Source organism: Salvia splendens, chromosome 22 (genome assembly GCF_004379255.2).
Source record: "Salvia splendens isolate huo1 chromosome 22, SspV2, whole genome shotgun sequence".
NCBI classification, from domain to species: Eukaryota; Viridiplantae; Streptophyta; class Magnoliopsida; order Lamiales; family Lamiaceae; genus Salvia; species Salvia splendens.
This window is the reverse complement of record NC_056053.1, coordinates 21,136,428-21,163,626: the sequence shown is the minus strand read 5'-3', so window position 1 is coordinate 21,163,626 and position 27,199 is coordinate 21,136,428. Positions and strand designations below refer to the sequence as shown.

General features: G+C 35.8%; 4 protein-coding genes across 4 annotated transcripts; 2 read left to right on the top strand and 2 right to left on the bottom strand.

The window, feature by feature from the left end:
* Positions 1-5,745: 5,745 nt before the first annotated feature.
* On the top strand, positions 5,746-7,687 carry LOC121787095 (60S ribosomal protein L44). Its single transcript, XM_042185716.1, has 4 exons — positions 5,746-5,846; positions 6,967-7,146; positions 7,264-7,338; positions 7,427-7,687. The coding sequence occupies exons 1-4, from the start codon at positions 5,844-5,846 to the stop codon at positions 7,484-7,486; spliced, it is 318 nt and encodes a 105-aa protein (XP_042041650.1). The 5' UTR covers positions 5,746-5,843; the 3' UTR covers positions 7,487-7,687.
* A 1,043-nt stretch (positions 7,688-8,730) lies between these two features.
* On the top strand, positions 8,731-12,016 carry LOC121787092 (replication protein A 70 kDa DNA-binding subunit B-like). The gene is made up of 12 exons (XM_042185713.1): positions 8,731-8,991; positions 9,226-9,372; positions 9,457-9,669; positions 9,777-9,954; positions 10,050-10,320; positions 10,398-10,500; positions 10,598-10,722; positions 10,804-10,882; positions 10,974-11,112; positions 11,201-11,361; positions 11,449-11,569; positions 11,669-12,016. The coding sequence occupies exons 1-12, from the start codon at positions 8,864-8,866 to the stop codon at positions 11,876-11,878; spliced, it is 1,875 nt and encodes a 624-aa protein (XP_042041647.1). The 5' UTR covers positions 8,731-8,863; the 3' UTR covers positions 11,879-12,016.
* A 40-nt stretch (positions 12,017-12,056) lies between these two features.
* On the bottom strand, positions 12,057-15,643 carry LOC121787094 (glycerophosphodiester phosphodiesterase GDPD6-like). Its single transcript, XM_042185715.1, has 8 exons — positions 15,422-15,643; positions 14,440-14,618; positions 13,935-14,118; positions 13,735-13,809; positions 13,446-13,555; positions 13,097-13,315; positions 12,869-13,024; positions 12,057-12,526 (listed from the first exon to the last, which is right to left on the bottom strand). The coding sequence occupies exons 1-8, from the start codon at positions 15,432-15,434 to the stop codon at positions 12,287-12,289; spliced, it is 1,176 nt and encodes a 391-aa protein (XP_042041649.1). The 5' UTR covers positions 15,435-15,643; the 3' UTR covers positions 12,057-12,286.
* A 3,820-nt stretch (positions 15,644-19,463) lies between these two features.
* Positions 19,464-26,941, bottom strand: LOC121786402 (mitochondrial import inner membrane translocase subunit Tim9). The gene is made up of 3 exons (XM_042185033.1): positions 26,744-26,941; positions 20,734-22,080; positions 19,464-19,864 (listed from the first exon to the last, which is right to left on the bottom strand). The coding sequence occupies exons 1-2, from the start codon at positions 26,836-26,838 to the stop codon at positions 21,894-21,896; spliced, it is 282 nt and encodes a 93-aa protein (XP_042040967.1). The 5' UTR covers positions 26,839-26,941; the 3' UTR covers positions 19,464-19,864; positions 20,734-21,893.
* Between the last annotated feature and the right edge of the window lie 258 nt (positions 26,942-27,199).

The window sequence follows — 27,199 nt, the reverse complement described above, 5'->3', positions numbered from 1 at the left end:
GGTAAGACGTGGCAATAATCTGACGGTGGTGAGGAAGAGTCGGGGGCTAAAGGGCTCAGCAGCTTGGGCCAAGCCCAATCAATTCGGCATTGGACCAGAATTAATACATATCCCAAATAAATGTCCACCAACAAATATTCAATGTACTCCACCTTGGACTTTATTCTGGGAAACCAATCTGAACTATATGCTAAGGCTTTAATCATCACAGCCTACAAGGTAGCCCCCTCAGCTCCAAAGAACTAAAGTTCACAAGCATTAGGGAAGCCACCAGGTTGCCTTCAGACACCAGAGGGCTGGCACCCATTAGTCTAGAAGGACTTCATGCCTCCAGCCACCTAACACCCGTACCACAGCTGATAAGGTGAGGTGACTGAGGTCTTTCCCCGGGACATGCAACCTATCTTAGATCAAAATGCAAATGTTTTAGGTAGAAAAGAAGTTTTTCAAATGGTAAGCTCTTAGTTCTCATGTCAGCAGGATTTCTGTCAGTATGTACCTTTTGAAGAAAAACTTCACATTTTTCTACAATATCTCTAATGTAATGAGACCTTACATCAATATGTTTTGTTCTATCATGGAATACATGATTTTTACACAACTGAATAGCAGATTGAGAATCAGAAAACACAGTAGGAGAGAACTTCACAAACTTCAGTTCATAAAGCACCCCCTTTAACCACACAACTTCTTTCATTGCCTCTGTTATGGCAATATATTCCGACTCAGTAGTGGACAGAGCCACTATGTGTTGCAACTGAGACTTCCAGCTAATGCAGAACCTGCAAACTGTAAACACATAAGAGGTGGTGGACTTCTTTTTATCCCTGTCATTAGCATAATTAGAATCAACAAATCCAGTTAGTGAAACACCTTCAGCACATTTAGAATAGCACAACTCATACTCAGCGGTATGCTTAAGATATCTCAGAAGCCATTTCAAAGCTTCCCAATGAAGATGACCAGGATTTGCCATATACCTACTCAGGCAGGACACTGCATAAGCAATGCCAGGCCTGGTACTCACCATCAAATACATCACTGACCTAATAGCATTTGTATAGGGAACTTTCTTCATAGCTTCAATATCAGTTTTAGACTTAGGGCACATATCTTTACTCAACATAAAATGAGCAGCTAAAGGCAAAGAGGCAGGTTTAGCATCAAACATGTTAAATTTCTTCAGAATTTTGTGCACATAAGGTTCCTGATGCAACACAAGAATACACTCTTTTCTGTTCCTGGAAATATTTATTCCCAATATTTCTGAGCATCACCAAGATTCTTCATATCAAAATTCTCACTTAAAGTAGTTTGCACAGCCTTTATGGTTTTCAAACAGGGACCCATAATAAGCATGTCATTAAGACATTAACATACAACAGCAAGAAGATAGACACAGAATCAAGATTTTTCACATATAAGCATGCATCAAAAGTACTTCTCACAAAGCCCAACTTATGCATACAAGTATTAAACTTGATATTCCACTGTCTAGGGGACTGTTTTAAACCATACAATGCATTTTTCAACAAGCACACATGATTGGAAAACTTTGATCAACAAAACCTTCAGGTTGTCCCATGTAAATAGGTTTATCAAGGTCACCATACAAGAAAGTAGTTTTGACATCCATTTGTTTCAATTCCTAGTCAAAATGAGCACATAAAGCAAGCATCAACCGCACAGTAGTAAATTTTAAAACAAGAGCAAAATTTTCAGTATAATCTACCCCCTCTTGTTGAGTAAAACCCTTGGCCTTGTACCTAATATAATCCACCTCATTTTTCAATTTATAGAGCCACCTGCAATCAACCACAGAGGCACCAGGGGGCAAAGGAACAAGGATCCAGTTAAGATTAATTTTCAGAGAATTCATCTCCTCCAACATGGCTTTATGCCACTGACTCCAGAATTTTTTACTTAGCTTGCTTATAAGACTGGGGTTCTTCCCCATCAGATTCATACACATTGAAAGCCAAGTTTACAAGAGCAACCAAGCCAACATAGCCATCATGCCTAGAAAGGTTTCTGAACATTAAGCCTTCTAGGTATGTCCCTAGATAACACATAATCATGCAAATTGGAACCATCAGTAGCATTTTAAATACCACTGGGGCTATTAATCACATTCTGGGTAGGAATAGGAGGATTACTTCTCCTAGGACTAGCATGCAAATCAGGAGGATTATCATTATCATTGGGTGGAAGCACATCATTAACATCATTCACCTGTAGATTCCCTTCATTAGGTGTCTCATCAGGCATATAGACTGGGCGAGAATTCCAGAAAGGTTGCTCTACCTCACTTGGAGCATCAACAGAATGCTCCACATCAGTAGGCTGTTCTGTGGACTCCGCCTCAATTAGAGGATCATTGTCCACAGGGTCAGGAGCACGGTTATTTGTGACTTTTAAGCAAGGGAATTCATCTTCATTGAAGACCACATCCCTACTTATCATGACCTTGAACCCAGGTTCATCTCTCAACCAGATTCTATAACCTTTAACACCTTCTGGATAACCTAGAAAAACACTCTTTCTAGATCTAGGTTCAAGTTTATCAGTTTTAGTATGCACAAAAGCAGAACAACCAAAAACTCTTAGACGAGAAAGATTCAAAGTTTTTCCAGTAAAAACATGTTTAGGACACTGTCCTAACAAAGGCACAGAGGGAGATCTATTCACCAAGTAAGCAGCAGTCAACAAAGCTTCATCCTAAAATTTCTTAGATAAACCAAATTTAGCAAGCATACATCTCACTTTGTCAAGTAAGGTCCTATTCATTCTTTCAGCCACCCCATTTTGCTGTGGGGAGTAAGGAACAATTTTATGTCTTCTAATTCCAAAATCAGCACACAAATCATTAATTTTTTTATTACAAAATTCCAAGTAATTATCAGTTCTTATAGCCTTAATTTTCTCACCTGTCTGTGTTTCAATCAAAGTTTTCCAAGCAGCAAGTTTTTCAAACACTTCACACTTATGTCTCATGAGGAAGCACCAAACTTTTCTTGAAAATCATCAATAATAGACAAGAAATACACAGAAGCAAAGTGAGATGACACAGAAACAGGGCCCCACACATCCATATGCAAGTATTCAAGAATATGTCTACTGATATTTGCAGGTACAGGAGTAGGAAAAGTAACCCTATGCTGTTTAGTCAGCACACAAGTGTCACAGAAAGGCAAATTACCACGAACTTCAGTATCAGATAAAATAGCATGCTTTTTCAGAATATTTAGGCCTTTTTCACTCATGTGACCAAGTCTATTATGCCACAACATAGTTTTATTAGTTTTAACAACATTGGCACATGCTTTTCACATGTAAGAGGCACAGCAGTACAGACATCCAAACCACATTTTCTTTTGGCCTTAAACAAACACATTGAACCTTTGCAGATTTTCATGCAGTCTTCCCCCCATTTACCCCCATGCCAGAGTTCTCAAGGGCAGTACAAGACATCAAATTATAGCAAAGATCTGGAACATATCTCACATCCTTCAGGTCCAACACATAGTCATTATCAAATTTTAAACACACAGTGCCAATTCCAAGAATTTCACATTTCTTGTCATCAGCCATTGACACATAAGTATTAGTCACAGGCGTTATTTCAATGAACACTTCCTTGAAGGGACTAACATGATAAGTACATCCAGAATCACAAAGCCAATCATTTGAAGTAAATGGGCACATAGGAAAAACATTTATATACATCAAATCATGCACAATATACACAGATTCATTGTCAGCATCATATTTGGCCATATTTACAAGATTTTCAAGCTGAGTGTTATTATTAGGGGATTTATTCTTTTTATGTTTGGTGCACTCTTTCCAATAGTGCCCCACTTCCCCACAATTAAAACACTTCCTGAAAGATTTTGGGTCCTTACTATTGGACCTTGATCTGTTTTTTTTCTTAGAATTAGAGCTGGTACCAGATCCACCATTAGATTCATTCCCCTCCCCTCTTGACTTAGGTCTACCTCTGACATTCAAAGGCCTTGTTAAAAGCATTTTTGTCAGCAGCTCTTTCCCTTAATTCAAGTTCTTTAGATTTTAGGGAACTAATAATCAAGTCCAGAGGAGCAGAGTCTCTACCATACTTAATGACAGCTTTAACATCACTGTAAGAATCAGGTATAGTATTCATTAGAGCAATACTAGTGTATTCATCAATTGTCTTATCACCAGATCTTTTTATATCTTGCACAAGCTTCTGAAACCTATCCACATTATTATCAATGTCTTTTGCAAGATCAAGCTTAAATTTAAACAACTTTTCAAGCAAATACATTCTAGAGGACATAGAAGTCTCAGTGAACGGGGTATCAAGATGTTTCCATATTTCAGAAGCAGATTCAATATGATCAATTTTCCTAATCACATAATCATACAAATTAAGCACGATAGTAGCTCTAGCCAACTCATTCATCTCATCAAGCTTTTCTTGAGCAGTGTCATCAGGTAAAGAACCATCAACAACCTTAAACACTTTTTGTTGAATAAGAATACATTTCAATTTATGTTTCCAAATAACAAAATCATTTTTGTCATTGAAAGGAATTAAACCAATATACATAGACTTAAAAACCGCATAATTCCATAATTATTATTTTAATATTTTCCGTTTCCTTAAACCAATATACATAGACTTAAAAACCGCATAATTCCATAATTATTATTTTAATATTTTCCGTGGCCCATTTACCCTCGTGCGATTTTGGACGTTTGATATTAGTATTATTACTATTATATTAGCCAGAATTGCTCTTAAATTTCCTACCCCCTGCAAAGAAAAATACATTGGTGTCAACGTGGAAGAAGGTACGTAGCCTTCCATTTTATTCAACAATTTTTTCTCACTTTGACTAACTAGTGAAATATAGTACGTACGGCGGCACGAATATTTTCATCGGAATTGTTTGCTTGAAGCAAAATTAAATAGTTTAAAATTTCATGTAATTTGATTAAAAGAAAGTTTTGAAAAAAATTAGATGATGTCAAAAGTTCGTGTATTTAAAAAAAAATAATACGGCAACTTATCTTGCCATGACTTTTAATATGTAGTACTCCAATACTACTATACAAGAGTAAATATTAATATATCATGAAGTTTACTCTAGCTTTGATTCGATCGAAATTATACACGGAAATAAACATATAGAATTATGTACTGACATAACTAGTCGAAAGAGAGGAATCCAAAATTAACGGATACACAGAAAGACGAAGACATACATCAGAAGATGACCTAAAAGGAACACATATCTTCAATCCAACTACTGGCATCACTCAAAACCTCATCCACATGCCCCATGAGAAATGGAAGTTCAACAACTTCTAATTCATATGCCAAGTTGTCAAAATATTCAATCCCTTTTCCATCTTTCGATTCGGCATTTAGTTTGAACTCTACTTTATTACGAATTTCATGTAGACCATGAGACATTATAGAACATTTATAATCCCAATTATCTTATCGAAACTTCGCAATGGCAGCCCAGCCAAGATGTATTGGGCATGCAAAAAGGAAAGGTTGATTAAATGTGAAATAATTGATAAATCAATAAATATAGAAAAAACAGAAAATTTGGTAATATACGGATTAATATCTTAAAATTTAAACCGATAATGTTATTCCTTTCATGTATCGGTATTGGGCCGGCCCGATAAGATAAGCTATACATTAACAAATCCTGGTGGTACTGGGCTGGCCCAATAAGACTAAGCTATACATTAACCAACCCTAGTTTCTCCCTAACAGAAGCGGCAGCGGCACTTGCAGAAACCGAATCACATTTCCCAGAGCTCCTCTCTTGCCGTCAGCCATGGTAATCTCTCCGACTCTTTCTACAACTAGCTTTGCTTTCTGCAAGATTTATGGATTCATTGTGATACTAAGGTTTTGATGATTTTTTTAGTGTCGCTTGTTTTCAGCAGAAATAACCCCAATTGTTTCACCTCTAGAATTATTTTATACATAGTCCTGTTAACATTTGTGATTGAAAAACCCTAGTTTTGCAGCCAAGGTCGGTTTTTGTTTTGGGTAATTTGTGCTTTGTTTCTAGCTGTAATGGGATTGGGTTTCCCACTCTCAATATAAAGCTGTGTTTGTTTGTGTAAGCGGAAGGGAAATCTCGAGGTTGTTTGGAATTGGATAGATGTCAGCGTGTCGAGTTGATTATTTGATTTTGGGGAGTGTTGATTTTGTCTGTGGACGTAAATGTGTGTTATTGATTCCTGGGTTAGGTCAGTTTGGTGTGTCGATTTGTTTTGGTTAGAGTAACATTCCATTAATCTAGCTGCAGCAATGAACTTAGGGTTTTCATAATTCATTCGCTGTTGTTTGTTGTTGAGCTTGATGAATGCTGTATTATCTCAAGACTGTAGGTAGATAATATTTTCGGGCTATCACTAATAGACTTGTACTCTGTAGTAATATTTTCAAGATGGTTGTAATGTATTTGACGATTTTTTATTATATTATATTGTTTTTGTTCCGATTATTCTGGTTCACAGATCCTTGTTTTGTGTTCGACTTCTGTTTCCTTTTTCTTTTGTAATTTGTGTTGTGTTTCAAGCTAAAATGAGAGCTTGTGTGAACCGAAGGAAAATCACGATGTTGGTTGGAAAACATGTTTAGTTTACTGTTTGATTATGGTCTCTTTATACCTAGAGCAGAAGGGTTATGTCAGTTTGGTGTTTTGATTTCTTTCTGGGTGATATAACATTCCATTGATGATCTTAGAGTATTCATAACTCATTTGTTCTTTGTTGTTGAACTTGATGAATGCTGTATTATCTAAAGTTTCAATTATTTTGGTGTGGGGCTATTTCTATTAGAGTAGTACGTTATGCTTTCGAAATGGATGTAGTGTTTTTGAATATACTTACTACATTTTGTTTTTTCCCTTGGATGATGCTAACGTATTTATTGTTATGTGTTTTCAGGTGAACGTTCCAAAAACCAAGAAGACTTACTGCAAGTCAAAGGAGTGCAAAAAGCACACCTTGCACAAGGTCACTCAGTACAAGAAGGGTAAGGATAGCTTGGCAGCTCAGGGGAAGCGTCGTTATGACCGCAAGCAGTCAGGTTATGGTGGTCAGACCAAGCCAGTCTTCCACAAGAAGGTAGAAATAATTATCCAAATTAATGTTGGTTTAGTGAATACTGGGTAGCAATTAGTGGTTAACCTAGAATTATTGTCAGTTTCACAAATGGCTGACTTCTTATCATATTCTGGTTAGGCTAAAACGACGAAGAAGATTGTGCTGAGGTTGCAGTGCCAGGGTTGCAAACATGTTTCCCAGCACCCAATCAAGGTTGGTGTTTCGTTCTTGCATTTTTGTGTTTTGGCAGCAATATCACCTATCCTTGCTTAAAAATGATTTGTGCTCTTTTCTTTTGCAGAGGTGCAAACACTTTGAAATTGGTGGAGATAAGAAGGGCAAAGGAACATCGCTTTTCTAAGCTTGTCGATTTGGAAGGATTCTTGTTTTTATTGCTTTTGTCTCTTGTTATTTTCGTCTTAACATTTTGCTTAGCCTGATCTAGCTAAACTTTATATTAAACATGAAACACGGCTCTAAGTTTTGTTTGCAACAACATGTGGATCAATTATCTTAATTCTGTTTACTACTTGCAAGTTATTCATTAAAACAAGTTTAGTTATGTGGGATGAGTTTTTTCTTGTTTGACTATCTCTGCAGTATTTGCAAGTATTTATTAATTAAGTTGTTTTGCAAGTTTAAACAGACATTATGATTCAATCATTCAATATTGCATATAAATGGTTGTAAATGCAAGGTAATATTTGGAGAAGACTACCTACTAATGCATATTATTACATGAAGGCTGAACTATGAAAACTCGAAATATAAGTAACAGGTTTTGACTACTAATTAGGACTTCAAATTTCGTTATCATGAATTAAATTGAATTTACCGACTTGTTTGATCCCATTTAGGATAAAAACTTCAGTGAATCTATGATCTATCTATCTTTCTAAGTTGGGTGCTCATAATTTAAAATGTTGCTTGCAAAATATCTTGTATGGTTTCAACATGTAAAAGAAATCATCTTTAGTAATGAAAGAAGGTAAATATTTGCAGTCCAATAAGTTTAAACTATCGGATTTATTCAGTGTAAACAGCTGTACTTTTCTAATTTCTTATTTTGATTCTTCTCATATCTATAATTCCAATCAAATTTATTTATGAAAAAACTTGATTATCATTAAAAAAAACATAAAATCTATAATTAAAAATAATAAAATTATGTTTTATAAATCCTAATATAAGAACAAAATACAAACTGAAATTGAATGTAATTTTTGGAGGTGTTTCTATTGGCACGAAAATTAAATTTAATATTTAAATAGTTAAAGTGAAATAAAAATAAAGTATGTTTAGAAAACAAAGCAAATAAGGAAAGAAACAATAAAATAGGGAATATAATAATATAAATAATTAAAGAGAAAATAAAATATTATAAATATTAAATGTTATGAAATTTGCATCAAATTAACTCAATTGTAATACAACTAATTGTAATGGAAAAGGGAGAAATAAATAACGAATTAAATTCATACTATCAGTATTTTTGTCAAAATAGTTAAAATAATAATTATAGCATTAAATCATTGGCGCCAAAAACCTCCCTCGAAATCAAAAAAGTTTCCTATTGTTGATGACAACTCTCTCCCGCTTCACTTCTCAAGAGCTACAAAACCCTCATTTCTTCTCCTTCATTCTTCAAATCCATATCTGATTTTCACCCTTTCCCCAACATCAGTGATCTGCTTCGCACCTACCTTGTTTTTGCTGTAAACGATTATCACAGGATAAAATGGCTAAAACAGTAAGCCCAAATTCTGTATCAGTTATTCTAGCAAATCCATGCCCAGATTCTTCCTCCGATTTCCCGGAAATCGTTGTACAAGTCCTTGATCTCAAGGCCACCGGCAACAAATACATGTACGCCTTTTAGATTTTATTTTATCTTTGTTTATTTATTATTGGACAAATGTGCAATTGTGGATTGCATCGGATTCAAACCCTTGATTCAATTTCATATATCCAAATGTTATTTTGTGTTTAAGCATATGCTGGATCTTATTCGATACATTTTGGTTTTTGATGCTTAGATTTGAGTCAACAGTTAGGACTTAGGTAGAAATGATTATCTTATGGTTTGTGGAATTGTTACAGGTTTATGGCGAGTGATGGCAAAATGAAGGTGAGGGCTTTGTTGCAGTCAACTCTAGCGTCTGAAGTGACATCTGGGAAGATCCAGAATTTGGGGCTCATTCGTGTTCTTGACTACACTCTCAATGATATCCCAACAAAGAACGAAAAGTATGGATTTTGCTCATTGCTCTGTTTAGCTTGATCTCCTGCCACACTTTTTTTTATGTAAAAATGATTTGTATTCTGCTATAGGTTCTTGATTGTGTCCAAGTGTGATGCTGTGTCGCCTGCGCTTGAGGCTGAGTATAAGGACGAGGTGAAGGTTGAGGGTAGTGGGACTGATTTGAAACCGAACCAGGTAATGGATGTTGATGTGAAAACTGAATATGCTGGTATTGCGTTGAAACCAAAACAGGAAGTTATGGCTAAATCTGCTGCTCAAATTGTTCCTGATCAGCGTGGGAAGTAAGATTAATGACTCTGTTAATTTACTAAACGCATGTTGCTATAAGAGCATGGAAGATCTTTTTTGGGGGATTTGTTCCTCATGTGTGAAATGTGATTAATGGCAGTATGGCGCCAGCTGCACGAATGTCAATGACACGTCGAGTCCATCCACTTGCTTCTTTGAATCCTTATCAAGGAAATTGGACCATTAAAGTCCGGGTTACAGGGAAGGGAAACATGCGGACTTACAGGAATGCTAGGGGAGAAGGCTGCGTATTCAACGTAGAGTTGACAGATGAAGATGTAAGTTAAGCATTAGGTTTCTTGAGAATGTTAAGATTTTGTGTATATCGTCGGTCATCTAGTAATTGAGAGTTGTGATTGTTGCTTTTTTTTAGGGCACTCAAATACAAGCAACGATGTTTAATGATGCTGCAAAGAAATTCTTTGATACGTTTCAGATGGGGAAGGTTTACTTCATATCGAAGGGAACCTTGAAGTTAGCAAACAAGCAATTCAAAACTGTAGAAAATGATTATGAGATGACGTTAAATGAAAATTCGGAAGTGGAGGAAGACAACAATGAGGCAACCTTTCTTCCTGAAACAAAATTCAGTTTTACCCCAATTGATGAGTTAGGTCCATATGTCAATGGAAGGGAGCTAGTTGGTAGGTGACTACATTAAATCTAACGAATGCTTGATGCTCTAATGTCAGCATTGTAATGTAAGTTTTGACTGTTGCAGATGTTATTGGCGTGGTTCAGAGTGTGTCTCCTACAGTGAGTATTAGAAGGAAGAGCAACAATGAGACTATCCCAAAGCGTGATATAGTCATTGCTGATGAGACGTATGCTCCTATCATGTTATATCTATTGTTTTATGAAGTTTAGTCATATATATCTGTGTACGTATAGTTAAACTTGCACCATCTTTTGTGATTTCAGTAAGAAAACTGTGGTGGTGTCTCTGTGGAACGATCTTGCCACGAGCTTTGGGCAAGAACTTCTTGATATGGCTAATAAATCTCCTGTAGTCGCTATGAAATCTCTTAAAGTTGGTGAATTTCAAGGTACTGAAAGTAATGATCACACTTTGTTGATTATTATCTAGATAAGGTCATCTGATCACCAGCCTCTGTTATTCTATTCAGGTGTATCATTATCAGCACTGAGTAAAAGCATTATGGTAGTCGACCCTGACATGCCAGAGGCCAAAAAGTTGAGATTTTGGTAAGGAAGAGTAACTATCACAATCTGAAAACTTGTATATACAACTCAGCTTATCTAACTCTATATGATATTCTGATCTTTTGGTGAACAGGTATGATTCTGAAGGCAAAGATACTTCTTTGGCTGCTATTGGGCAAAGCCCGTCCAACAGAAATGGAGCTCGTTCCATGTACTCTGACAGAGTTTCCTTATCTCATATCACCAGTAACCCTTCCTTGGGAGAGGACAAGGTATATATCTTGCAGCTCTGATATTTTAATATGTTAATCTTGATTGATAATCTTAATTTAACATGGTATGTTTGTTTGTTCTTTACAGCCTGCATACTTCTCCATCAAAGCATACATCAGTGCCATCAAACCCGATCAAGCAATGTGGTACCGTGCTTGCAAGACATGCAGCAAGAAGGTTACTGAAGCTGTAGGGTCCGGCTATTGGTGCGAAGGGTGCCAGAAGAATGAAGATGTCTGCAGTTTGAGGTCGGTCTGCACATTGAATTCATTTCATCACAATATCAGTCACCTCACCAAATTTATTCACACTCATCAATTCTTTGCTTGTTGCAGATACATAATGGCAGTAAAGGTCTCTGATGCAAGTGGTGAAGCGTTTATCTCAGTTTTCAATGATCAAGCGGATAAAATGATTGGATGCACGGCTGATGAACTAAACGAGATAAAACTTCATGTCAGCATCTCATCCATTTAGAAAAACCATTCATATATTTGTGCTTGATGGCAGTAATAACATCTGATAAATTTGTTTTGTTGATGCATATGATTTCAGGATGGAGAAGCTAGTTATCAAAAGAAATTAAAGGAGGCAACATGGGTTCCTCACCTTTTCCGCGTCAGTGTCACTACGAATGAGTACAACAATGAGAAGAGACAGAGGATAACAGCCAGGGCTGTTGCTCCAATTGATTATGCAACTGAATCCAAGTATCTGGTTGAAGATATGACAAAGATCAAACTATCTAAGAATCTGCTTAATTGATGCCTGCCTGCCTTTGAGCTTGTTTTTTTATTTATCAAGGCTTGATATGGTTAGGAATTATTGTAATATAATACTAATATTGGTATGATCAGCAGAGTTTTGTCTTGATCAGCAAAGCTCAGTTTTGAAGTATCTTCACATTCTGTATAAATTAAGTTTAACATAAAACAGAAAAGGCTAATTCAAATTTTAATTTACTTGCCAGAGAGATGAAGGTTCATTAGGGTAATGTCAAAGCATTACACACTAGTATACATACAACGAAATTACAAAGGGATTGTCCATCTCTAGATGAGAAACCATTAACTATTTTTTTTCTCTGGCAATGACAAATTCTCCCTTCCTAATTATCTATCAAAACAGAAAAAAAATCTACATGGCAGATAAGCCAATCCAAAGAATGAGACACTATGGGTGTCTAAACTTGGTGATCATAGCTACGATTTTATCGAGCAGGCTATATGCATCCTCTTCTCCTACCGAGAGGGGACTAGTCCATTGCTGGTAATGATGGAGGCTCCCTGTGAAATCTGTAAAGAGTCCGTCAACACCAACCTCATTTATCCAGTAAGCGTATTCATTATATGGGTCTTGGCTGAAGTTGAAGTGCAGATATGAATACTCATTCCGGAAAGTGTATGGATGTACCTGATCAACAGTGCAGCAATAAAGTTAGAATTTTGATGCAATTGATTTGATCCTCATTTTCCTGACATTCCTAAGTGTTGAATTTGAGACCATAAATAAACTAGACGCGACGATTCCATGTACAAAAACTAGGAATACTACTGTCTGCAGGTTGTCGTAAGCTACTTGAACAAGACCAAGGAAGCAATTTATCATTGATTTTTCAAAGAAGGGAAATGTGCTACGTATAATCATGTAATGTGAAGCAAATTATGTAACCAACATCATCAGTTGTTGAGATGAAATACTCCTAATTTAAGAGATCACAACTGTTTGTCAGAAAAGTAAAAAAGACACGGCTACCTGAAGGTTACGGGCATGAGCTCTGGCTACAAGATCAGTTGGAGTTCGCATGTAATTAAATGATACAGGAATAATGGTATCCTTCCAGGGCCCAATTCCCACAACATATTCCCTGATATAGTCGAGATATTTATCCGAAGTGATCTCCCAGTATGACTGCATTCCAGCAACAATTTTAGTTTAACATTATAGAAAGCTCTGGTAGAAGGATAGACGGAAACTACAAACCTGGTTTGTGTCTTGAGTTGGCATTGTCGTGTCATCGATAAGAAATATCTTGGGAAGGTTGGTCAGTTTTGATACATAGGTAAGGGATGTGGGAGCAAATGACTGAATAAAAGCAGGTTGTTTCATCCATTGCTTGGACAAATAAGTGCCTTCATATCCATATTTTTTGAGTGTGTCCACGAACACATCCTCAAACTTTTTGCCACCTGGCCATTTCACCTGTTGAAAAAAGCATGTAAGTTACAGGTTGTCTTGTACATAATAGTATGGTATAACTGGTATCATAATAAAATAATCGTTGATGAAATATTCTCAAAATTGGGTGAGCAGCAAGAGGTGGGTAGCTCACACGTTGATTGATGAATACTGGATTCTTTATCTCTGGATATATTCCAACAACCCTTGGTGCACCCAGAGCAATCTTAATGAATTCTTCAAATGTAATAATAGAAAACTTTCCTGCATTGTAAGACAAAATTGAAGCTTGTTCAGACATCACATGGGTTTCTTCTTTGTCCAACATCAAGAAATTAGGTTTCATTGTGGTTGCAGAAAAGAGGTAATTATAGGGATATTTCAAAACTTTTGACTAAATAAAAGAAACTAATCATTAGAGAAGCCACGAATCAAGCACTAACCGTTGTACTGCTGATCACGGAACGCATATCTCTGCTTCACTCGCAACATCTTTAACTCTCGTAGAGTGAAATCAACTGCATTTTAATCATTTATATTGATAGTCGGAAAATTAAAGGGAAGCAATACAAATACATGTAGACGTAAATAATCACTATTTCTATGCTATATGTAGCTAAGAAGCCTTTTTTGGTATTTTTACCTGGAAAAAAACCCGTAATATTGGTCCCTTGAACCTCATAGGTCCTTTTACGTATGGCGAACTCTGTATGATTGGATACATCAGTAGTTTGATCAAGGACTACGTCATGGAAGCATATAAGAACACCATCTTTGGAGGCTAAAATATCTGTCTCAATGAAATCAGCACCTTCTTCAATAGCTCTCTGCAAAGTTTATTTTAGCACATAGAATAAGGAGGTAGGCAGGAAACGAGCTGACTTCAAATTCAGTCCAGTAATCAACAGTCAAGAATTGTGAATACAATGTGATTTTAATTAAAAAAAGGAAAAAAAAAAGAAACAAATCAACTTAACCATTCTAAGTCGATATCATGGATTCAACATTGCATACTACTGTTTCAAGTAACACATTTTGTAGCAATGATTATTCTAGTCAGACTAAAATCTTGCAGGAGTAAAATGCTAGGCAGCATCAAGTACTAACTACTAATATAAATATATGCGTATATCACTGAATATCCATACCAAGTAGGCGGCAGTGGTTTCTTCAGGAATTTCTCCATTGGAACCACGGTGTGCAATGTTATATGCACGAAATGTTTGTAATGGTTGCCTATTTCTATCGTTTCTCCTGCTTGGGAGTGGGTAAAGAGCTCTAGCAGAGCACCCAACAATAAGCAGCAGAAAAACAAAAGGAACAAGGCCTGCAAAACATAGACGAAACCATATCACACGTACGCATCGACATGGTTAAAAGGGTAAAAACACTTTTCCCCTCTTTTCAGTGTAAGAGCATGACACGCACATATGATGCATGAATTCTACCAATATCAGCTAATATCTCACACATGCAATAAAGATCAACACTTATGGCATGCAAAGAGGTCGCAAGACAATTATCGGAGTAATAAATGAAAGAACACACACATCATCGGTGGTGAATCGATTAAAAATAAACAGAAACTACAACAGTTATTATAGCCCAAAACAATATAATCATGCAACCTTAGGTGAACTAGCATAATGTGATCAGATACAATATCTTGATGAAAACAAAAAGCCCAACTTTTCTTCACCAATCTACCAAAATGGTATAAATCCCTCATGCTATGACTATTTAAAAGCTCAATGCTCAATGATTCCTTCTCCCATCTCATTGAAATTGCATCATTTCTTGCGTCTAATGCTAAGACTAGTAAAATGCAATCAACTTTTACAACCAATTACAATAAAACAACAGCATATGCACATAAATCATGCCCAAAAAATCAGAAACTTTTAGTCAGATAACAAGCAACCAACCTCCCTCTCCAGCTACATAATATCAGAAACAACATTATCCAGACCACATCACAAAACCAACAAAAAAAGCAATAAAAATCTGATCTTTATAAAAAAAATGAAAAATCAAATCCATGCATGCCAACAAAAGCCTAGATCCAAGAAATCACATCGATATCCATGCAATATCTATTCATGATGAAACAATATTTGATGAGAGACTCACGGGGTGAAGCCATTGGGGTGCTGATCCGTTGGCCTCCTTTGAGACGCCAGCACCTTGTTCTGCAATTCAAATGAATTAATGAGAGAAAAATCTCTTCTTCACCTCATTAATATATGCATGTATTTCGGATTTGATCCGTTTCAAACACCGCACAAATTAAAATTCAAATCTTTAGTTAATCGAGCTTGACCCAAATACCTAGGCATCGATTTACACGGGATGATTCGAATATTCTTTATTTCGATAATCCAACGACGTCTGTTACTCAGCGTATTGAGGTGACTGGAGTGGACTGACCGTGCGATTCAATGGCGTGGGTGAATTTCAACGGCCCAGATTTACGGTGGGACTTATACGATGTCGTTTTCGGAGTGAGTTTGACTTTGATAAAAAGATGTGTGGACCGGACCTACCATAGGCTTCAATAATGACTAAATTCTACTGAATTAATTAATGCTGAATCACGGATATGATTAATTCTTCTTATTCGATTGGATTATCCTTACAAATTAGTTACATCCACAATTCATAATGGGATAATTAGTTGGGAAAAGCTATATTATCGTGGCTGGCCATAATAGGCATTATAGTCATTATAGGCAAGAAACATATCAGAGAAATTAATAACACTATTTAATGTTTATGTACTTTTACTAATAACCCTTTACGAATATTAAAATTCTTCAATGTACTTTTTGAAAATGGCGTGAAAGATTGAAACGGCAAAATGGAGATATAAAGTTAGTTTTAGTCAATGTTTTAAAAACCGGACCGGCAAGCGAACCGGCTACGTTACTGGTTCACGGTTCAACCGGTCCAACCGGTCCAACCGGTCAAACCGTTTTACTGTTACAAATATATATAAAAATATATTAAATTTAGTAAATGATTTACAATTAATAATATATCACAAAACATTAAACATTATAGATAATTAGTGATGTATAAATATAAATAATATTAAAATTTAGTAAATATATTCAGATATATATATTTAATATTAGTTAGTCTAGATAAAAAAAATTAATATTTCATGTATTAAAATAGATAATGTTTATATTAATTTAAGAAAATTTATTTCGTAAAATAATATATAATTAAATACGAATAAGTACTTATTAATTAGTTTAGATAAAATTATTCATTAATGTCAATAGCTAGGGTATATAAATTAAGTATGTAATATAAAAAATTTATTTATAGTAGATAATGAATCTTATATGGTACTAATAATAATATAGGTGGTAAGTAGAGCATCATTATAATATAAAGGATGATAATTATATATTATAATTAACAATTATATTAAAGAATAATAAAATTAAAATGAATTATTAGTTTTTGTAGATAAAATTAATGGTTAATGTATAAAAATATTTAATGTTTAAATTGTTCAATGAGCTTATGTGGTGGAGTGGTAGAGATCTTCTTAACTAGAAGAGAGGTCATGAGTTCAACCTCTACCAATAACAAATTTTTAAAAAATTTGAAAAAAAAAATAGAAAACCGGTTTCCGGTTCATGGTCTAACCGGTCCGACCGGCCGGTTCCACCGGTTCACGGCAGTTCAATGCAGTGGTGGTTTAAAGGGGTGAACCGGACCGGACTACCTACCGGTTCGCGGTCCGACCGGTCGAACCGGCCGGTCCGGTCCGGTTTTTAAAACATTGGTTTTAGTTAAAGTTTTAATTTATCACAATTTATTGATTTTAGATACTTTCGTACTAACATTTAAAATCAAAGATAACTTAAAATTAACTTATTTATATATTACTGGTATAGTAGTGTGCATACTGATTAGTATGAAAATTATAATATCTTTGCAATATTCCACCTTCGTTCATAAAATATAGATCGGTTTTATCATTTTGGATCGTCCATCAAAATTAGATAAATTTCTAAATTTAGAAAGTTTTAAACTTTTTAATACTATTAATAATGTAGACCTCACAATCCACAAACATTTCTTTTCTCTTACTTCTTTCTCATCTCTCTTAGAGCATCTCCAATAAGAATAGCCCAGCCACAAACTCCCCCCCGGCGTCCCCTGCATCCCCGGGTACCCCGGTGTCCCTTGCATCCCCGGGTACCCTGGCGTCATCTGCATCCCGGGTGTCCACCCCGGCATCATCAGCATAGGGGGTTGCATCCCCGGTCCCCCGCCGGCATCCCCTGCCATCCCGGCATACCACCCCCGGATGCCACCCCGGGCATCATCTGCTGCCAAGGGTAGTAGTACCCGGGCATCGGACCCCATCCACCTCCCGCGGGCACCATCGGAGTTTGAGACCAACTCGTCCCTGGAGTAGGCTCGTTGTTGTGCTCCATTTCGTGTTGTTGATCTTGTACAGAAATTAAGATAGCGAGAAAACTCGTTAAAACAAGTGGTGCAAATGAAAATGGCGTGCAAATCGCGTATATATAATGTTTCGAAAATTAAAAAAATCCCTCTCGTCGATCGCTCGCTGATCTGGAGCCTGCAATGGCGGCCAGGAGATCGGCGAGCGCATCGCCGAGCGCTCGGGAATCGACGTGCAATGGTTCGGCGAGCGGACCGGTGAGCGCCAAGAATCGGCTAGCCGGTGCGCTCGCCGCTATTGAAGATGCTCTTACTTTAATAACAGTACATATTTAAATCCGTACGTGTCATGTACAACTTTATCTACTTTTAGTGGATGAAGATAGTACAATTTTTAATTAACACAATACATAACAAATTAATTTAAACGCATTTTTCCAAATCTCTCTTGCCATATTAATTTAAACAAAACAATAATAAAACTTCAAGAGAACCACACTTTCCTCTTATTAATCTCTCTTGGAGTTAAGTAGTTTTGTTTTAAGCAAAAAATATAGGAGTATGTCAAAATATTAGAGGGTACAATGTACTTTATATATTTGATGCTATTTCAGTGAATTCGCCACCTTATTTAAAAATTTTATTTCAAGTTTAACATTAAATTTTAAACCACTACAGATGTTTTTTGAACTATATGTATATGGACTATGATAAAGTGATAGGGAGTGCATTATTTCGTGATAATATTTTTTTAATGTTTTACTGTAATATTTAGTTGTTTAGATGAATTTATTAATTCAATATAAGATTAATTAAAACATTCAATTTTTTAAAACATTAATCAAACTTTATAATTCCAAATTTATTCACTGAAAGATCAATCCAAAAAAATAATTAGAATGCAATTATTTTTTGTGAGAAGGAGAGATAACATTACTATGCTAGTAGTATACTATCGTGTGGGTATCATCTATGAACATCATTCTCATTTAGTATTTCTACACAAACTAGCACATTTAATTAGCATTTATATCTTTTAAAATACTCCCTCCATTATTAGTAGTTGAGTCATTTTGTCATTTTAGTACGTTCCATAGTAGTGAGTCATTATCTATTTTAGTAAAAGTCAACATATTTCTTCTCGTTTTCTTTACTCTCTCTTACTTTATTCTTTATCCATCTCTCTACATTTTTCATTTCCTACTTTTTTCTTTCTTTATTTAACTCAATTAACACAACTTTTCTTAAATCACGTGCTGGAATGAAACACATCCATTACCTCAAAACGAATGGAGTAGTAATTATCATTTACATTATTGTGGGTGTGCAATTAGTTCAAGCAAACTTTTTAATCATATATAACGTTTGACCAACATATATTTAAAGAAATATGTGGTGAAAATTGGTGGATGTGTAAATGAACTACGTAAAAAAGATGTATACTTTTTTTATAAAAGAAAAGTGTTTACAAGGTTATTAACTTATTATACAAAGAAGAGTGATGGGTAATTATCCTAGAAAGAAATTGGTATTGTGGGCATCAAATAAGATGATTGTGGTATTGAAGAAAAATGTATTTTTTTATGATAATACATAAAATCAACTATTCCACCAACTAACATTAAATTATCAATGCCTAATATGTTCATGAAATAAAATGCAAGTTGAAATGTTGGTTGGAGGCAACGTTGCAACCACCATATAAATGTAGCAGTGTGTGGATTGACTAATAACCATGTCATAGTTTGAGCAATAACTAGTGAACGGATTGACTTAATGACATAAATATTTCACCCAAGGTGAGACAATTAAAGGGATAGTAGAAAATTTGTTTTTGCTCACTCTCTTTGGATGGGGGGACATAAATGCTAGGAAAATACTACCATGTCACATAAAACCCCAGTAGAATTGAATCAAAATTTTACAAGTACTTCTACCATGAATTTGCTAGTCTAAAAGGCGATGCATTCAAAGATCGTAAACAGAGGGGTAAAGTGAAGATAAAGCAAACATGCATCCAACTACTCCATCCTACCAACAAGAAGCTCAGACTCCTTGCCCGATCTCTCAAATGGCCATCATATCACCATACTGGCGCATCAACACAATAGATCCAGCGAAAATACCTACTGCACGGAGTAATTTCTGCAATTTGTAACACAAATAGCATAAGCAATGAAATAGTGCTGCCCAAATAGAACAAGACTAACACAAACCAAATTTTAATCAGCATGAAGTTCTACAGCCGAAGACCTAAGATTAAGCTGCAGAAAGGAAAGGACTGGAACAAGAGCAATATCAACTCACTAACCACTAATTGCCATTCACAGATTCACTTCACCTCCAACATTCAAAGGACAATCCAAAATTCATACATACTAAAACACTATAACTACCTTCTCATTATGCTAACTCTAAAACTAATACATGAAACAGTGTATCCACAGATACCTTCTCACAATTCTAAGACTCTAAGTCATACACAGAAGACTATATCCACAGAAAAGTACTATGTCTCATTATTTTCAGACTCAAACTCATACACAAAATACTATGCATCAGTAGATAATGTGGCTTCTAAATTTCCCTTTATGATTAGCTGATATAAATGCAGATATGATCATTTGTAAACAACAACTCATACAGAATTACAGATCATATTTTGAGCTCAAATGCATTCTCTTTATGTCTTCAATTAACAGCCTATCACTTCATTAATCGAAATATTGCTTACACTAAGATACAATGTTCCATATCCAAATTGAATTTCATCTCCCGCACAAGCCAACCAACCAATTCCGATTGTGGTAACACATAAGTCAATCCCAGGTAACTAACGGAATCATAAAATGCCAAATTCAACTACCGGGAGGAATCGAATCGGAAAAAAAACTAATATAATAACGAAATTTACAGTAAAGGCACTTATGCAATCAAAACGCCAACAGCGTGAAAGAAAAATTATTGAAAAAACAGATAAACATTGAAAAAAGAAGCGATTACAGTAAAATTACCACGTTGTGATCCCATTTAGCAGGATCGTGAACCTGGGAGTTCCAAAAGGCCTTGATACCGTCCAGAGAAATCGCTTTATCCGCCATTAAATCTTCTTCTTGAGAGGAAAAACGAATGAGTTCAATTTGGGGCTAGGGTTTTGGGATTTTGTAGATGCTGTGTTTTGAACTTTTTGAGGGGAGAGGTTTTATAGAATTTCCAATAATACCGGTAATATCCTTAGCCCGGGTATGCTGTGGCGTTTGCGTACGATGGCGGGCAGGGGTAGTTTCGGAAAAAGGATAATTTTTTCTTTGGTGCTGAAGTGCATATAAAAGTTAGTACTAGTATTTTCTTATTTCCTAAAATTATATTCACCCCTTTGGTAATTAACTGTCTTAGAATCGACTCAGGTTTCAATAAATTTAAAAAATGGAAAATAATTAATAGAATATGAATCTTAATTTATATATCAAGTAGTATTAGTTTTGTAAAACGTGAACAAAAAGAGTTAGTGGAAAACGAAATGTGGAGCCAATTTATCAAAAATAGTACCAGTAAATAGTAGTAGTAAGATAAATATTTGCAGCCGGAAAAGAAAATATGAAAATTATTTTGAAGGTAATGCGATTTTTTTTTAGTCTTGAAACGTCTATGAAAAAAAAAATGCTACGCATCGACAGAAAAGAGCAGTTTTAATGCTGTAGTAATTAAAGATTCAGCTTAGAAGTGCTAAAGTAAGAAATACCAGTCTCTAGATTAATAACTAATGATGATTGTATATATTGAAGTTTTAATTGCAATTCAATTAAATTAAAACAAACGAAACTTGGGTATCGTTACATTGCTAAATACCACTGCACAAAATAACCTGAGCTCAACTTTAACTTCAAACTATAATACTACGAAAAAAAAGCTCAAGTTTATTTGCATTTATTAAATGCCATGATTACAAAGTGAAAAATGCACCTTAGAAACAAATATAGAAATTTTATATGGTAGTAATATTTGACGTAAGAAAAACAGCAAAGATTATGCTGCAGGGAGTCTTGTAAAGGGAGCGATATCTCTTACCTTATTGCGTCCAAATAAAGTAGCATTAGTAACAGCTCCTAACAAAAAACAAATCTTCAAAACTATTAAAGGGAATGCCCTCGAATTCACATGTAGAAAGCACATTTTAGTCTGGTGTGGCAGCACCTTGGTTCAGCTCAGCGAATCTCATGCCGACACGCATAGAGTGCTTCAAGAACTTCTCCGCACACCTGCGAACACAAGTCTCTTCTTGCTTATCCAGAGTTTTGCGTCGGAATGTGTCCACGCAGTCGGTGAAGCATCTTTCCACCAGTGTATTATACATCCTTAAACTGCAGAACGAAAAGGTGGGTTATTATTACTTCTATAAATAAGCCAATTATTCAAAAATTGAAAGAGCACCTGAATTGCAAATTTAAGATAAATTTTAAAATCTTACTAATAATCTTGGTGGAAAACTACTAATATGAGAACTTTATCAAACCCTTGCAGATGAAAGTGTTAGAATATATGACTGGATGTGAGATGAGATGAGACTCAAACATAATGTTTGGCCTAGTTATTATATCATGCCAAGTGAATACCTCATCTAAAAGCCTAAGGCCATGCTTGGTATGATGGAATAAATGAGGGTAATGGAATGAAGGTGGGAATGAAATGACAATTTTTTTGGATTTCCTTTACATTTTAATTCAATTCCACCATTCATTCCATCACAGTTACCAAACAAATGAATGGAATGGAAGTAGGAACACATTCCATCCCATCCTATCATACCAATCATACCCTAAGTTGGTAGTGAGGATTATTATTTTAATATTTAGTTTATATAACAATGGATGAGATCTAAAATGTTCCTCTAAAAAGTAATCCCTCCGTCCCACCATAAGCTACTCGTATTCCTTTTTAGGACGTCCCACCCAGAGTGAGCCCTTTCCCTTTTTGGCAAAATATGACACAATTAGACTCTTACTTTATTCTTTCTCTTGCTTTATTATCACCCCACTTAACCCTCTAAACATTATTTTCTTAAATCTTGTGTCCAAAAAAACGCTCGCTTATTGCAGGACAGAGGGAGTATTATTTATTTTTTAGATTCCACATGGGCACAACAATAGTACAATACTTGAGCTAGTAATTTATATAGCTTGAAAAGAGCGGTTTTAACAATTTATTTAGCAGCAATAAATTTATCCTCTCCCATTACAAAAAACGCATACATACATATGATGTTGTACCATAAAACTTGGCAATCCTTATCCTACAAACAATTAACCCTTATAATTCCTTGATGCTAATGACAGAGACCACTCTCAAGTCTTTGTAATCACAATTTTTCCCAATGGATTCAAAGCATAATCATCAACAAATATGTCCCAACCTCATAACTCTATAAGTTAGGGAGCCCTAACTCAACTCAAGACCATGGGCAAAGGTAATAGGTTGAGTCCCACTTATATGTCATTCCATACTTTTATGTGATAACAATGTGGGATTTGTAAGACCGTGAAATTTTCCAAGTCATTTTAGCATGATTGTAGGAAAAGATTCCCACACTTCTTATAGAGTTAAGTTCCAGAAGGAAAACATCAACATCTAAACATCTTCTACTACATAAACTGGTAATAAACATAATGATATAAAACTAGATCCTTAGAAGAGTATGATTCAGTGGTTAGTACAACTAAATAAAGTTGAAAAATTGGATGCCTTATAAAATAGGCTTGAGACGGATCATTATTCATTATTACATACTATTAGCCTTGCTTGCTCCCTAAAGCAGCTTTTTAAAATAAGTTGCTCTCCATCTATATTATGGCATAGAAAGAAAATGGGCTTTCTACTAACATCAAATCCAGGACAAAAGGATAATATACATAGCTCAAATTCAGAAATGAGAATAAAGCAGGGCCAACCAACTATGTAAGAGGATTAATGAAGAAACTCAAGTAGTCTAACATAGATTCAAGAATGGGATGCAGGGGATAGTAAACTAAAAAAGGTAACTAATAGTACATGGTGAAGAAAGGGATAAGAAATGCATGTTGCAATACTTGGTGAAATTATATAGTACTCCCTCCGTCCAGCAATAGCAGTCCCATTTCTAAAAGGCACGGGTTTTAAGAAAGCATTGGAGTGTGTAATAAATGGTGTATAATAGTGGAATTTTGAGTCCACTTAAAATGTTTAATTTATAATTTTCTGATTTTAGTTTTTTTTATCACTATTTTTTATTCCAAATTAGATATCCAACAATCAAAGATTTAAAGTAAACAAACCACGCTAATTGCAGTCACAATCACAATATGAAGATTTAAACACCAAGAACAGAACCAGCTCAAGTCAATACACACTGCAAAATCCAAACTTTAATTCAAACCCAATGTGAATCGAAATTTTATGAAATTAATACTCCAATACAACAATGTTTTGGACCGTAGTCCAAATCAGACACACAACCAGTCGAAAAACCCTAATTACACAATTTACACTTAACACAACAATTAATTTCAAGAAGAGAAAGAGGATTAGGGTTCGCGGAGAGAGAGATAAGGGACAATGTTTTGGACTGTATTCCATTTCAGAGAGAGAAGGAGACGACCGATTCGGGTTTGATATGGGATGGTGGAGGCGGCGCGGTGGAGGCGGTGGGTGATAAGGAGGCGGTGGAGGTGGCATGGTAGAGCAATGTTATTAAAAAGCGGAGATGGCGGCGCCGTGGCGGATGGCGGTGGCAGTTTCTAGGCTCAACGCCACCGCCACCATGTGATATGGCAGTTTACTCCCTTTTTTGAATGGCGGCAGCCATTCGCGAAGCGCCGTGGCAGGATATGGCTTTCATGGCGGTCGAGATGCCTTTTTGCCTTGTAAAACGACCCCACTTACCCCACTACCCGACCCACGTGACATGTAACCTAGCCCATTGGCCATTATAAACAGTCTATTTATAGGGTTTATGGGAGTTTCTGGCTTCAAAACCATAACCGTTGCTGTCAATCCAAGTTATCGTCTCTCCAATCTCCACACGCACAAGGCTCCGGATTCTAGATTTTCATTCACGATTCAAGATAACTGAAAATTTTTATGTACTACTACTTGGACCATCCACAATAGCATCAGACTAGCATAGTCTAACCAAAAACTCTTCCTGCCACATCATCATGCCCTTCCTATAGCCTAGCCACTGTCCTAGCCAAGTAACAGCCTAGCAATAGGCTAACAATAGCCTAGCCAATGCCCTAGCCCAACAAATAAATTGACAAATACGATTTAATTCATTTTAATTATTGGTGTTTATCAAATATTAAAAAAATGAATTGGAATGAGTTGTAAATATAGAGTATAAATAAAAAATAAAAATAAATAAATAAATCAGGTAGCCTATTGCTTGCCGCAAAATAGGCGGCAAGCGATCGGCTAGCCGGTTAGTCCATGCCCAACCTCTCGTCCGCTCCGCGCTCGTCCTTACCGTTAGCCGATTGCAATAGTGGACTAGACGCCTGCCCTAGCCGCTAGCCTGTGGCTAGGGCGGGCACTAAACCACTATTGTGGATGCTCAGTTTGTATTAATTCCACTATTTAATTCTCTCTCTTTTCTTATAACTGGTCTACTCGATGCATGGATTAATTCCACTGTATAATTCTCTCTCTTTTCCTATAACTATTCTACTTGATGAAAGCGTCTCCATAATTATTGTCTTCCACCATTTAATTTTCTAATTTTCCTATAACTATTCTAATTTTTTTGCATCTTATGTTATGTATTATATTTTATTTATTTGTTAATTTATCGACCGCCATTTACGCCATAATACCGCCATGCCGACCGCCATATCCCTATGGCGGTTTTTTGACCGACCGCCATAAGCCGCCATACGCTATTAATAACACTGTGGTAGAGGCAGCGTGGTGCAGGCAACAAAAGATAAGGAGGCGATGGCCGCGGCGCGGTGGAGGCGATGGAGGCGGCGAGGGATTAGGCTTCCCGAGAGAGAATGGGAGAGTGAGAAAGAGAGAGAATGGGAATTCTCGCAAATGAGGGTAGAGAATGGGGGTTGGGGTGGAAATTAGGGAATCAATTTGGGGTTTTTTAATGGCATTTTTGAAATTGAAGTGAATAAGTAGGGTAATTAGATTGTCCAAATATGGTAAGTAGAACCGGGACTCCTATTCCCGGACGTCCCAAAACGGGACTCTTATTACTGGACGGAGGGAGTATGTTTGATTGATTAAATGAATTGCATACTAGACAACTCTCACCCATCCAACCATATCAAAATGCTCATGACCACTCCCACAGTCCCACTCCAATTAGAATCAATACTTAATACCGTTAATACCCATCTAAAGCAAGCAATTGGCATTTCGTAAATTACGGCTGCATAAAAGATGCAATGACTTTAAATCAATTACAGTCAACCATCTAAACATAAGCCAGTAGGATAGTTAACTATCATATGTGAGAGTTACATTCTCCAATATTATCTAAGGATGAATCTAGACTTCCATTCGATAATTATTGTTTGCAAACCCTCCACAACTTCCTAGCATATGCCACCATGAATCAGCCATTGAACCCCATTTTGCAATCAAAATAAATTAAAAGAACAAAAAAAATCTAGTCAATTGAGTTTGCAAATGAAATAACCGAATGAATCAATACCAGAGCTGAACAAGTCTACTTAAATTAGTATAGTACTTAGGAAATACCCAGAAGCGCTAAGCATAATGCAACTATCTAATTACTTCCATATCAAGATCAAGCTCATAAACGAAATGACGCAGCCAAACTAAAATCAATCAGTGAATCCAAAATTTAACACAATGCACAAGTTTTTAAATCTCAAACAAACTGCGATTCTGATGAGATGTAAACAGTTAATATATGCTGAAGATCGTATAACATTGATATAAATACCACGAAATTCGTTTTCAATTTCGAAATACTTCAGAAAACCGTAAATCGGCGCGCGTAGACACGCAAATGTAAATTACCTGTCGCGGATTTGGAGCTGGTCGATCATGGAAGACATTCGGAGCTTGTCTTCATCGGGAAGAGAGTCCAGATCTCCAAGCATACTTTTGTCCATTGTCGATGAGTTTCTTCAACGTACAACCGAAGATCCACCGTGTACAACTCTGTGAAGATTCGGAGACTACTTCTAAAACCCTAGAAGCGCACAGAGTCAAAACAGTACTCAACCTCTGTTTTGCTTTTCTTGTTTGATAAATGACTGAATTGCCCTTGACCAATATTTTAACAATATTATAAAAGTAACACATGCATAATATAATCGATTAACGCTCTAACAAAGTTAAATCTATAGCATTGAAAGTGTTCGGTTTATAAGATTATATTTTATTATTAAATTTATATTATGTTTAATTAGTTCATGAGATTGAATCTTATGACTTAATTCTAGATGAATAGTCATATGATAATTAGTCATA

Excerpts from the sequence above, each read along its gene's own strand:
- LOC121787095 (XM_042185716.1), top strand. Across the intron at positions 7,147-7,263 it reads AGCCAGTCTTCCACAAGAAG|GCTAAAACGACGAAGAAGAT; the intron begins GTAGAAATAATT and ends TATTCTGGTTAG. Across the intron at positions 7,339-7,426 it reads TTTCCCAGCACCCAATCAAG|AGGTGCAAACACTTTGAAAT; the intron begins GTTGGTGTTTCG and ends TTTCTTTTGCAG.
- LOC121787092 (XM_042185713.1), top strand. The coding sequence starts at position 8,864 with ATGGCTAAAACAGTAAGCCCAAATTCTGTATCAGTTATTCTAGCAAAT. Across the intron at positions 9,373-9,456 it reads ATCCCAACAAAGAACGAAAA|GTTCTTGATTGTGTCCAAGT; the intron begins GTATGGATTTTG and ends ATTCTGCTATAG. Across the intron at positions 10,501-10,597 it reads ATAGTCATTGCTGATGAGAC|TAAGAAAACTGTGGTGGTGT; the intron begins GTATGCTCCTAT and ends TTGTGATTTCAG.
- LOC121787094 (XM_042185715.1), bottom strand. Across the intron at positions 13,810-13,934 it reads TATTACGGGTTTTTTTCCAG|TTGATTTCACTCTACGAGAG; the intron begins GTAAAAATACCA and ends ATTAAAATGCAG. Across the intron at positions 12,527-12,868 it reads CTCATGCCCGTAACCTTCAG|GTACATCCATACACTTTCCG; the intron begins GTAGCCGTGTCT and ends ACTGTTGATCAG.
- LOC121786402 (XM_042185033.1), bottom strand. The coding sequence starts at position 26,838 with ATGGACAAAAGTATGCTTGGAGATCTGGACTCTCTTCCCGATGAAGAC. Across the intron at positions 22,081-26,743 it reads CAGCTCCAAATCCGCGACAG|TTTAAGGATGTATAATACAC; the intron begins GTAATTTACATT and ends TTCGTTCTGCAG.